Source organism: Marmota marmota, unplaced genomic scaffold (assembly GCF_001458135.2).
Source record: "Marmota marmota marmota unplaced genomic scaffold, marMar, whole genome shotgun sequence".
NCBI lineage: Eukaryota > Metazoa > Chordata > Mammalia > Rodentia > Sciuridae > Marmota > Marmota marmota.
Window position 1 is genome coordinate 4,699,295 of NW_026000101.1, and position 13,648 is coordinate 4,712,942.

At 37.1% G+C, this 13,648-nt stretch overlaps 1 protein-coding gene across 3 annotated transcripts in view; it reads left to right on the top strand.

The window, feature by feature from the left end:
* Tmem245 (transmembrane protein 245) overlaps positions 1-13,648 on the top strand; it is an 82,801-nt gene that overhangs the window by 47,572 nt on the left and 21,581 nt on the right. For 2 of the 3 annotated variants that reach the window (XM_048783237.1, XM_048783238.1), the window contains 3 exons: positions 445-576; positions 6,406-6,528; positions 6,657-6,802. In XM_048783237.1, the coding sequence (XP_048639194.1) occupies positions 445-576; positions 6,406-6,528; positions 6,657-6,802 (401 nt within the window). Of the gene's footprint in view, positions 1-444; positions 577-1,545; positions 1,582-6,405; positions 6,529-6,656; positions 6,803-13,648 lie in introns of all 3 variants that reach the window. The other variant, XM_048783236.1, reaches the window with a different exon arrangement.

Sequence of the window (13,648 nt, forward strand, 5' to 3'; positions counted from 1 at the left end):
CAGGCTGTCCTCCTGCCTCATCTTGAATGGCTGGGATATAGGCACATTATTACTGTGCTGGCTTTTGTATAGAAGGTTAATAATGGAGATGAGGAAGGAGGAATAAACAAAGGTAGAAGACCAAGAAAAAGGTGGAGGAACTAAGAAGAAAAAGGTGAAAGTGAGTGGTGTTTTAGAATTCTGTTGTATATATTGAGTGTTTCAAAAATGTATTTAGGAAAGAAGTACTTGAGCCAGGCTTAGACACGGTACCTAAAATGTAAATGGAAAAGTGTTACATTTCATTTCTTTAGATGTCTTACTTGATTTCTTAAATAATATAAAGGTTTTTCACCTTTGAGTATTTCCTGAGGTACACAGTGGACCTAAAGCAGAATGGGACATTTATACTTTTCACTCTAGGTTAAGATGGAAGTTTCATGTTTGAACTGTTTTGTCTCATAGAATGTAACACATTCTGGAAGGCACAAAGGACATAAGATGCATGTAAGTCGTCAGAACAGCTGGCTGGGAGACATTCTGGACTGGCAGGACATCGCCTCCTTTGTTCACGAGAACATTGAGACATTTCTTTCGGTAAGGAATAGTGTTTATAGTTATGGTGGACTTATAGATTAAAAATAGAACTCTAATTCCAGGTTTTCTTTACACAGTATGAAGCCTTCAGTTACTCCGTTTTTAATGCCATGACATTTATAGGCTGGAGAACTCTTTTTTTTTTTTAGTTGTAGATAGACACAACAACTTAATTTTGCTCATTTACTTTTTTATGTGGTGCTGAGGATTGAACCCAGTGCCTCATTACATGCGAGGCAAGCCCTTTGCCACTGAGGCACAACCCCAGCCCAAGGCTGGAGAACTCTTCCTGCACTAGAAAGATATCCAAAAGCAGTTTTCTTCAGGTGTTGGTCCCCTGCCTTGCTCTGTTGAAATCCACTTGTAAGATGCTGAATCCTGCAGCATGTGAGTGAAGCTGTGGGCTCCCATGTTCTCAGGAATCCTCGTCACCCAGGCTGACCAGAATGTTCCCAGCTGGACATTAGAGAGAGAGATCTGTTTTTCTAGTGGGCGAAGCCCTTGACATATGGAAATATGACTCATTCATTACATTACAGAAACTGAATATGTGGGGACTTAGCTTGTTGTCTTCCCCGCAACTTTTCTGTCATGTACCATCCACTTCTGCAGCCTTATAGCATTGCTGAGTCTTAACGTCTACTCTGCATCATTCTGGAGTAGACTTTGTCGGGTGTCTTGGCATGTGGTTAGTCACAGAGATGAGAATGTTCCTGTGAATAGACTAGTGGATTCCAATAAATTAACAAAAGTTAAATTTTTAAAAATTGAAGCTTAATCTAAGTAATAATATAGCTGAAAAGTCAGTGCTTTAAGATTTTTATTAAAAAGAAGTAATGCCTTGTTCTTTGCTTCCCAGAGACAACCTCCAGAGTTACTTTCTGTTCCAGAAGCAGCTTTACCTGGGTGTTTACCTCTGAATTTCTAAAATAATGCTTACACTGCCCTTTTTTGTTTTTGCTATTTTAGGTATTATCTTTTGGCTTCCAAATATGGAAGATGAAGGTAAAGATGTGACTTCTTCAAGTCCTTCAATGCCTTCTAATACCTCCCTTGTGATTTTTCTATGATTCCTCCTCTTGCTCCCTGTACCTGCAATCACACTCTTCCCTTAGATTGCTGTAACAGTTTACAGTTAAGTCTATAAATCATGTCCTTCAGTTTTTATTTTATAGGGGGTTTTTTGGTCTTTTTTTTTTTTTTTTTTTTTAAGGGGCTTGTATTGCCCAGACTGGCCTCAAGCTCCTGGGCTCCAGCTATTCTCCTGCCTTAGTCTTCCTAGTAGCTGGGGCTACAGGTGTGACATACCTCGATAGGCGCTTATGTTTTTGATAATCCTTTCCCTATGTTTCCTCTAGTCCAGTGATTCTCAAACTTTTGATCTAAAGATTCCAAAGTGCATATTTATCTCTTTATTAAATAACAACATTACATGTTAATATATAGAGTATGCTTTTAGTTTGTGAAAAATACTGTTTTCTAAAATGAAAAAAGAAGTACTGGGAAGAGTGGCTTTCTTTTAAATTTTCAGTCTGTTAAACGTCTGCATTCTCAAGTCTGCTCTGCCTCCAGTCTGTTGGGATTGTTTATTTGGTTGAAGTATAGGAAGATCATCCAGTCTCACACAGGTATCTAGATAGAAAAGAGAGAAATCTTTTAATAGATTTTTATTGTGGCTATTCTTTGATACTATATCAAAACTCAATTAACTTTTAAAAGGTTAGTTGCGGGGTGAAATTTAAAATCGTATCCGTGATCTTTTTGTATTCTTGTGTATTAAAGTCTTTTGGTCCATCTTGGTTGGGAGTGTTTCAGCCTTGTGTGCTTTGGTAGTATACGCTGATCATTTGGAATATCAATTCACTGGTATCTGTACATCTTCAAAATATTGATACTTTGTAGTATTAAAAAATTATGTTCTTTAGCTATCAAGGCCTCAACACCTGATAAAAATTTCCAAAATTAACTTTTTTTCTCAAAAGCTCAAATTTTATTGTTGACCACAAACACTGGGTGATTTTTTTTTTAAGTGACACTTTATTCAGTTGTAAATGAACTTTATTCATTTTGAATTCACAAGGAAATGGTATTCAGTGAGAAGTTCAGCTAGTTCTGTTCCCAGGTCAGTCACACAAGTGCCCTTCCTCTGAGGACTGTTGAACTTCAGTGAGTGGCAGGAGTGTGTTTTGCTTACTTCCCCTTTCCTCACACAGAATGTTAAAAAAAAAAAAAAAAAGACAGGTATTCAAAGATTGATACAAAATTGAATTAATGACTTTTCCTGCTGCATAGAGTATATGCTTAAGTGAAGCTGGTGCCAGCTGTGTGGCAGTGAATACAATGAACTCTAGAACAGTCTTGTGCCCACTGCCTTGATTCCTGCCATGTCCCCAGCAGCTCTGCCCATCATTGATTGTCTTTATACCACCAGTGCAGAGGCCAACGTGAAGTAAAGCATGGGCTTGATTATTATTAAGAAAATAGCTTTGGCTTCACATAACCTCAGAAGGACCTTGGGGGCGTGGGTTGTCCAGGAGCCATATTCAAGTGTCGGATTGCTTAATTTTATAAACATCTTTTGTTTCCCTTTTTAGTACTCCCTCCCACCACCCCCTCCCAAGTGGCTTCAACTTTACTCTTGAAATCTTGATTGAATTTCCTGTTTCTGCTATCATACTTGTAATTTCCAACAGCTCTTTCTTATATACCAAGCCTTCCTTTGTTATTTCTTTGAGAATATTACTAATAAAAGTTGCCCTCTGTTTGTTCTGAGTCTCACCTTTCACCTTTGAGGCTATCCTCAGATATCTGTCTGGTGACCCTTGGCAGTTTGATGCTTTCTAAGAGTGAAACAGCCAGTTTGAAGGTCTTCAGCCAGGTCAGCTTGTAGAAAAGCCCAAGGGTCAGCAGATTCTACTCAGTTTATGGACCTTCCAGGTAACTTTTTCATGCCAGTGCATATCCAAGATAACTTATTGTCTAATAATAAATACATTTGAATGTTTGTTTTCCCCCAAAATTCAGGTGTGTTAACAAGAAGTTATTGAATCCTTTTTATGTCTTTCTTTGAGCCTGCAATAGTTGAATTTTAAAGGATCTATTACTGACAGATGAAGTGCTGTTACTGAATCAAATTAAGATAGATGATACAAAAGAATTATTTAAATTTTATAAATTTTTATGGAAAGAGAACAAATGGGCAGTTTTTTGAAATTAAAACAATTTAGCCATGAAATCCCTCTCCCCCCAAAAAAGGACACAATTCTTATGTCTAAACACATTTAAATATTGAGTAGTAGTTCAGGAAACAGATTATTTAGTGTTTTTAATATAAAATATTTTATGACAAATATTGTGCTAGGTTCTTTAAAATATTTTCTAAAATTTAATTTTCATAAAACTTCTGTAAATCCAAGATAATTGCTTTCATTTTGATAGGATAGTGGCATTAAAAATAACAGTAGATATTCAGATTCAGTTCTTCTTTCATTGGTTCCAGAGACCAGACTTGCCATAATACTGCAATGTCTTTCAAACCATATTTCATACTCTAGAAGACTCTGCTTTTCATAGTCTTATTCCTTTATGCTTTTATTTGCTTATTTTGTCTGTTCTCTTTCTGATCTTATAGTCCATAGGCAACTTAGAGCCAGTCTTGTTTGTGGACTCTTCCTAGTGGTTTCAGAACACATTGAGGTTCCCCTACATTTTTTTCTTATTTTGACCTCTGCATCCCTATAATGTTCTGTTTTAGTCTTTTTCTAAACTGCTTCTTTTGAGTCTTCATGAGTTCCATAGAAGGTGTGCTAAGGACTCTCAGTAAATAGCTGCGAAGTCATATTAATAATCAGAGGTTTTGTGGTGAGCAGTGGACTCAGGGTGCAGGGATGCAGAACAGCTAGAGGACGGTGAGGCCGCCTTGGTCATTTCTTACCCACAGCAGAGACCACTTTTCATGAATATGCTGCTTTATGGCTTAGGTGTCTCCTGGGTTTTTTGTAAGTGTTTCGGAACCAACTACTCTGTTCTTGACATTTTTTGAGTTATGATTGTATCCTTGACTAAATCAATAGTAAACCTGGCTCACGTTTTCTGCTTTTGACCTGAGATATATTTATTTACATAAATCTGTTTCATTTTCAGGTTCAGGGGCTTTGTTACTATTTCTGCCTTTACTAATTTCTTTTATTTAAGACTGGCATATAAACTAGAACTGCTTTTTACCTTAAGATTTACTTAAGTTTCTGGGAATGTCCTTTCTTGTTTTCTCCAGCTTATTCCCTTTTTTTTCAAATAAGAAAAGTTACTTGAATTACTTTAGTACCATTAATATTTTCAACTAATTTCTTAAAATTACCACAGGGTATTTTCCATAAGTGTGACCCAAAAACTATTTAAAATTTTTTTTTTTTTTTATTAAAAATTCCAGAATGACTGAGCCCCCAAAAGAGGCTTGTCAAAATCACAAAGGCCTTGTTGGTTTGTTTCTTGGAATCAGTGGCATTGTTCATTCATTCTTTATCCCACCAGGTCAAACAGTCAATCATGCATATTTTTGTAGGCATTGTGAAACACTCTAAAGATTTTATATAAGGAGTTTTTGTAAATGAAGCCAGCCTGCTGAAGTTCTCTTATGAAGATTGAGCTGAGATCTGCAAGAAATGCTGAGGGCAACAAAACATGCTTTTATAAATGATATATTTGCAGTAGGAAAGGAATGGATGGGCCTTTCATAGAACAGATGGTCTAACATGAATATATGACAAAAAACAGATCTGCTGTTTTCAGAAAGGGCACCAGAATAACAACCAGGCCTTCTGAGTTCTTGCCCCAACCCTGTTTCTCCTCCTTAGTTCTGTGCCCTTGGGCAAGTTTTTAAAAACCTGAGCTTCAATTTATAAGTCTATAAAACAAAGATGATATCATCTCCATTTCTTCCCTCTTAGCACTGTTGTGAGGTCTGTAGAAATATCTTGAAAACTGTTAATTAATGGAAGGTGTTTTCCTGACTACATATTTTGCTTCCATGTTTTTCATTACGAGGGAGGATAGTCTCCTTGGGAAGAATAGAGCAGACACTACCATAGGTAATTGAAGTTCATGAAAAGCAAGGCATTAAAAGCATGGAGGTGGGCTGTAGACACTGTTCATTTCTTGGCATATTTAACATATAATAGCTATCATCTTGATATGTTTTAGTGAATTTGCAGGGAATACATGAACTTAAGTCAGTAAGTCTCAATATAATAATCATGGTCTATCTCAGGAAAGATTCTGCACTTGACCCTAGTGATTTTAATGGTTGTTCCTGTAGTATTTTTTATATTTGTAGTTGAATCTAAGATGGCAAGAATGGAATGAAGCCGATAATACAATAAGTGCTAGAACTTCATGGCCTGTACTTTTGATCCTACAAGATAAATATGTACACAGGATGTATTCTGACATATCCTCCTGTAGACATTTTTATGTGCATTCTATTTTTACATAGTTATAACCATACTATATATAAAATTTTTTGTATTCTGCTTTTAAAATTTAGTGTTATTATAATCATATTTTCCTATTATAATAGAAATATTTCTAATAACTACTTGCTATTATTTGAAGTGGATTCATCATAATCTTGTAACCATTTTCCTTATCATTGAACATGTAGATGTTTTTGATTCAGCCGCCCTGCCGCCCTCTTAAGATGCTCATAGTTCTTGTCTAGTTCTTGTCTTTCAATTATGGTAGTTAAGACACTGTATTCAAAGCAAACAGGATGGCTGTAGCAGCTCCTTTCATGAGGATGAGTTCTGACATCCAACTTTCCCTCCTTGACAGATCTTGGAGTCCCTGTGGATAGTTATGAGCCGGAATGTGAGCCTGCTGTTTACCACTGTCACCACGCTCCTGACCATTCTTTTCTACAGTGGCACTGCCCTTCTCAATTTTGTACTCTCTCTGGTATGTGTGTCTAGATAAGTACTTGTCACATTCTCCACTGAAGCATTTTCTTGGTTCTGTTTGCATTTGTGGCTGTCTGTAGTTTCCCAAATGTGATTTTTTAGGAGATACTATCCTTTTTTTTGCAGATAATTTTCCTGACCACACTATTTTATCTGTTAAGTTCCAGTGATGAGTACTACAAACCAGTGAAGTGGGTGATAAGCCTGACACCACTATCTCAGCCAGGTCCATCTTCTAATATTATCGGCCAGTCTGTGGAAGAAGCTATCAGGTAGGGGTAAGATTTATGCTTTTGTTCTCTTCACCAACTGCTTTCCATGAGAAGCCTCTTGTCTGTCTTGAGCTTCCTAGTAATATTCATCACTAAATTAGTGAAAGACTCTGGTATTCTCAAGATTTTCATCTCATTTTGAGAAGATGCTATAAGTAGTACATATGTTAATAACAAACAAACAAACAAAGCCAGAGTTTGTGATTTCCAAAGATGCCATGGCCTGCTGTCCATCAGCAGCTCATAGTCTAGTTCTTGTTGTCATGCCACTTGCATGGGAGAACCCCCTTCTTCCACCACTTCACTTCCTCAGAACCTTCTTCTGTTCTCAGGAATTCTAGCTTAGATCTGGGAGGGCAGCAGATGGCCTTCATGTTTCGTTCTGTCTCCCAGTGCAGCCAGGCTGTGCCCTCTGCAGGGACAGGTTGGATACTGGAAATGCAGTCTTTAGTTCAAGTCAGAAGCTCTGTGTGCATAGTAGGTTCTGTCTAGAAACTTCCCTCATGCCTCTGAGGTCCTTGTATGGCAGGCTTGCTCTTCGAATGAGGTTCTTTTTCAACTTGTACACTCCATAGCTCTTTCAAAGCCACTGGCTTCTAGACCCCATTTCTTTCTTCTTTTCACCATGCCTGGTAAGGAGATGCTTTTTGCAGTATAGATCTCTCTCAACTCATCCCCCACTCCCTTCCTCTTATTACTTATTAATATGATTATATTTTTTACTCAAGTTAAACCCTAATATCATCCATTAGAACTCTTCTTTCTAGTAACTCTTCTTTCTAGTTACTAGTAAGTTATTAGTCAGGTGGTCTTAAGCTTTGTTGAATAGTAAATTTTAGGCATTTCTGTTTTCCATATACATTTTTAAAATAGCAATATCTGGCTGGATGTGGTGGTGCTATTCAGCTATTCCCAGCTATTCATGAGGATTTCAAGTTTTAGGCCAGCCTTGGCAACTTAGTGAGAACCTATCAAAAAAATAAAATAGAAAGGGCTGGGGATGTGGCTCTGTGGTGCTTGCTGCACTTGCCTAGCATTTGTATTTTTGAGGTCCTGGGTCTAATCACCAGTACCATAAACAAAAACAAAAATATCAATGAATCAACCACAAAGTATTGTTTGTAATTAGCCATCACAGAAATCTTGATTTGACCTGATAATCCTGACTCACTAATCTTAGCTTACTTTTCACATGTAACAGGTAGGGAGAATATATCATTTCTGGAAACTTCCTCAGTTTCTAGGTTTTCTCTTTCAGTCCTGCTAACAAGGCATGGGTAAAATCTTCACCGATACTAGTGAGATTTATATGGTGCCCTGGAGTATCTACATGGGGTCATCCATGTAAAGATTCCAGATGTGGGAGTGTGTTATCCAACAGCAGCTGTCAGAGTGATGCTGTCTTTAAGAATGTATTATTAGCCTGGGGCATCGTCCTTACCTTTGGGTAAATAATGGAAATTGCAACAGTAGGGTTTTTGTTTGTTGTTTATCTCAGATATTTTTCTAAATCAAAAAAAGCATATGCAAATACTCTACCAAATGGTATTTCTTTCTTTCCAAAAGGAAAAGGATGTTGACCCAGCCATATCAGAGACTGGCAGCAGTCCTCCTGTCCATATGACTTAGCAAGCCATACAGAGGAACATGTACTTTGCCCATAAAGAGCTTTAAGAAAGATGGTATTTCATTTCCTTAAAGTAACCTTCTTTAGCACTGACTCTTCACAAATTTTTTTTTTTTTTTTCTGTTTTCAAATCACAATTCCTGAGTTTTCTCTTATTTTCTTAAAGCACACCACTTTCCAGCTGTCCTCTAAAATGTCTGTTATGGAGTCACCCTTTTTTTTTTTTCCTTATTTTTATCTTTTGGATACCAAATATTGCTGCCTCCTTTGTTTGGAATTTAATTTTTTAAGTCTTGGCTGCTAATAGATCTGTGGTCATGGTAAGTACAGCTGTAATTTGCACCTATATCCAATTGATCAAAAGTGCGTATCCTGTTATTCCATGATACCGTCTTCCAGGAGAAGCTGGTTGGGGTAGAAGATCATGAATTAAATTTGCAGTATTGTTTAGACCATTTATGTAGACACATGCAGCTGGCAGCTCTATTCGGGCCTTTAGCTCAGGGAGACTTTGAGATTAGGAAGAGTGCTGTAATCTTCAGATATATGAAGAAATGTGTTTTTTTACAAATTAGTTTGGCCTTTTCTTGCTGTACACTAATTATGCACTATGCCAGTAGCCCATGAATGGTTCCCAAGTATATTAAGACAAAAACCATTTCATTTTTTATCATACCATTTTTAATACAGAATAAAAATTCAACAGATTTCAGTACCCGACTGTTGGTACTCAAAACTGATTGATTTTTGTGAGTCTGATAAATCTGTATAGACTAGAAAAAGTGTTAAGACTTGAGCTGTCTTTCGGACCAAAGCTATATCAAGTTATATAAAGATTGTAATTCAAGATGATTTTTTGCAGTCTGTGTACTTTGGGTTATTTCTTTATTAGGTCAAATTCTGTGTAAGTCTTACAATGGATTCCTCTCAAGAGCCTTTGGGGTAACAGTGAGCTATTTCTAAGAACTCTTGTTAGATTTTTTCATTCTGAAGGATTGTGTTCAAGTAGGAATATTTCTTCATTGTGAGAGATTTTTAAGAGGGAAAACATACAAATGATTATGAAAATATTGTTTTTAAAGTGCACCTTGGTCTGTAAATTTTCAGTGATAACAAGTTTCATAAGCAGCAGTCATTAATCATCATCAGTGTTGTAGTTAAGTGGAAGTCATTAAACTTGTTTTATTTGATCCAAAATAAATGAATGTTAGAAAGTGGAATGAAACTGGAGGCTAACTGCATGACCAGACAGTGAAAGTATCTGTTCCTGAAGCTTTGCCTTCTGATTTATGTGTCTCCTGTATGATCACTGTCCCATTGAATTTTTGAACCTTAATTATTACTGAATCAGTATTCCCCTAAATTGAACACTTTTGTGGTTAGGTTTTCATTTCATGGATTTTTGAGTTAGTGGCATGCATCCTTTATCCCTAGACCATTTTCCTCCCTTTAGCAGCATGTTGTCTCCTGAATGTACACATCACACCCTTCTTCCCTGATGCTCCCATTCTGCTTGCTCTGGTGGAGATATTGCACATTACTAAGTTGCATGTTGTCACGGCCTCAATGCAATTTAGTGTGTGTGATATTTTCACATGAGTGCATGCACACGGGTATGGCTCTTGCTTGCTGGTATTACAACTTTGAATGCTGGTGGGTGGAAGTCCTACTGGTGAATTAGATGGGAGAATGTGTGTACTGTAAGACTTTGAGTTGGAAAGTGAACATACTTCCACTTTGACACCCCAATTTTGGAGAATTTTTTAAATCAGCATTTCTGTTTTTTACTTTGAGCAAATTAAATAAGCATTGGAAAGAAACTTTCATGCATTTAAGGGTATGAATAGCATTTGTTTAAATTGTATAAGGAAGAGTTTAAAGCTTTAAAAAAGTATTTTCATTTATTTGAGATCTCCTAACATTGAATTAAAGAGGGAGAATTGATTCTGCATATATGAGAAATTTAAATGACCTGGAGTTCTTAAAAAATAATCAAGACAATAAATATCTGCCTTTTAACCTACTTGACTAAAGATTGGGTCTGAAATACCTGAACCTTTATCTTTTTTTTAGTTTCCAATGAAAGTCACCTAAAAATCTTTGTCTTGTGTGTAATTTCTCACTGTGATGGTTTAAAAATTGCTACATTTATTTTAATGGGCTTGTAATAGAACTAGTTTTGAGATATGAATGTTTACAATTTGTCTTGGTAATTGAAACAACCTGTTGTTATATTTTTAGCATTAGAGTAAGCTTCCATGATCTACAGGCACTGTTAAGGACACAAAACATGTATTAGTGGTATAAAAATAATTAATATTGCTACTGCCAGCATCTCCAGATGATTTACTGAATGCCAGTGTTGTGTGCTTCTGCCTGTGACAGACTCAGAACTGTTTTTGTGGGAATGGAAGCTTTCTGTACAAATGGCTCTTTCCTGTACCCCTCAGCCAGTTTTCTGGGCCTGAGTGCACATCAAGACCATTCCACTTACACTGAGAATCCATTGTCAACCAGGTTTCAGTGCTTTGTACTGTGGAGCTGAGTCTCTGGGCCAAATGAGCCATGAATGGGAAAGAGGCATGTAATTTCTCAGGAGAGGTTAGGTATACAGACAAACCCTGGAGATAATGCAGGTTTAGTTTTAGATCATTGCAATAAAGTGAGTTATGTGAATTTTTTTTTGGTTTTCCAATGCACATAAAAATTATGTGTACCCAATACTATAGCCTATTAAGTGGGTAATAGCATTCTATCTGAAAAAACTTTTGTAACTTAATTTAAAAATCTTATTGCTGAAAAAGGCTAATAATTATCTGAGCTGTTGGAAAAATGGTTTCATAGACTTACTCGACATAGTTGACACAAATGTTCAATTTGTTAAAAAAAATTGCTTTACAATATCTGAAGTACAATGAAGCAAAGTATAATAAAGGGAGCAGGAGGGTACTTTTCCCAATTGGAGTTTTATATGCAGTGTCTCTGAGAGCTCACGGTTTTCCTTTGATAGCTCACCTCCTGCTTGAGGCACACTGTTGCAGTGCTGGGAGAATACTGGTAAGGCTGATACTGATAGCTGTTGGTTGTCCTGGGAAATGAGAATCTAGTAGTCTGTCTGCTTGAGGGTGGGACCAGTGTACAGAAATATTGTAGAGTAGACAGAATGTGATTTTTGGACTCTTCGCTTCCTTGCTGATTCTTCCTTAGACATGTGCTTCTTACGTGGCCACAGTGTATGGCCCTGTGTACTTCCAAATGCACAGAGGTTCTTGACTGGTTGTAATTTCTCCCAACCCCAGGACTTGCTTCAGAATCTCATTTCATGAAAAGCAGGTTTTCTGATCCAATTCTTACCTTAGGTGAGGCATTGCTGGATTGGAGCACTATGGCCTGCCTTCCATTAGAGAGGTGCCCTTCCCTGGAATGGTCTACCACAGTGTGGGACAAGGGAATATATGTGTAATAATGGGAGGTCTCTGTGTGAGCAAGTGGCCTTGTTGAAAAGGGGAGCCTCCAGCTCGGTGGCTAATGTCAGTTTTTTCTTCTGTTGCGCTAAATCAGTCCTGCCGAGCTACCAAAAGAGAGGAGAGAAAGAGTTTCCAGAATATTCTGAATTTGATTCTCATCAGTTGCTGATTACTGGAGAGCTTAAAGATGTGGTTAAAGAACAACTGTCAGTCATCTTTGAAGAATCACTTGTAAAGAAGGGACCCAAAGGGCTGGGGTTGTTGCTCAGTGGTAGAGTGCTTGCCTTGCATATGGAAGGCACTGGGTTTGATCCTCAGCACCACATAAAAATAAAATAAAGGTATTGTGTCCATCTGCAATAAAAAAATATTAAAAAAAAGAGAAGGGACCCATAAGTCAGAACACAGTCAATGCTCTTTCTCCCACCCCCAAAGAAAGGGTCGAGGGTGGAATAGGATTATATGTTATATAAATATTGGAGTGATGAACCCGATTTAGGTTTTCAGTCTGATTTTACAGTATGTGCTTGATGATATGGTTATTAGCAGTTGTAAAGGGGGAAAGGGCAATGCTTCATGGCACCATAAATTCACACAGCCACCCAGAGGGAATGCCACAAGTTCTGACTCTACTGGGATTTTTGCAAGAGATTTGACAAAATGTGTCATAATGTTTTTTGTTGACAGCAAGGCAGGGAAAGTTCTCACTGAATTTGAATATCCAAAAAAGTGTTGATTAATCAGTTGATACCAACAAGTGAATGAAATGAAAGAATTATCTTTCATTGGTATGATTGTAAGAAATATTCTTGCATTGATTAAACTAATAATTTCTGGTAATCCTTTTAAACTATATTATGCACATTGTTATATGCCAGATAAAGTTTTAGTTGACAATGAGGGTAAATTTAATGGGTGTTAGGTGACATCTCTTATTGATTTTATTTTGCATTTCCCCAATGATTTTGCAGAGCCTTGCCCATACTGGCAGGTGCTATGCCACTGAGCTATATCCCGTATTCCCCACAAAAAGTCCATCTTTGTACCTGTGGTTTGAAATGCATGCTTTATTTTATATTAAATGTCCACATACAATTTATTTTACTTTTGGACTTTGTATTCTGTTTTATCTTATGGTTTGTCTATTCATTGGTGAGTACAACAGGTCATTAATTATAGGCACATAAAAAGGATATTTTTTTTGAGTATGTGCATGATTCTGATTATCAAACTAGGGCCTCGCATGTGGTAGGCAAGCATTCTGTCTACCACTGAGCTATAGCCCCAGCTTCCAGTCTCTGAATTTTAGGTTCCAGAGAACCCAGAGATGAGTATTATAGGTTATTGCTTTTATAGCTTCATCTGTATGCTACTGTTCAGCTAAACAAAACTTGCTGGCATGCTACTTGCATTGTATTAGTTTCCCATTGCTGCTATAACAAGTTGGCAAAAACTTAATGGCTTTAATAACATACTTTTAATTTTTTTAGTTGGGAGGTTAGAAGTCCTAAAAATCAGGAGGGTTGTGCTTTTTCTGTAGGATGTAGGGGAGAATTTGTTTTGTCTTTTCTAGTTTCTAGAGGCTGCCTTCATACCTTGAATATGGCTCCTCCCTCCAGCTTCAAGGCCAGCAGCGTGGGATTTCCGATCTCCCTGTCTGAGCTCTACTTCTGTCCTAATGTCTCCTTCCCTGACTCTCACTCAGTGCCTCCCTCTTCATGTTAATTTTTTTTTTTTTTTTTTTTTTTTTTT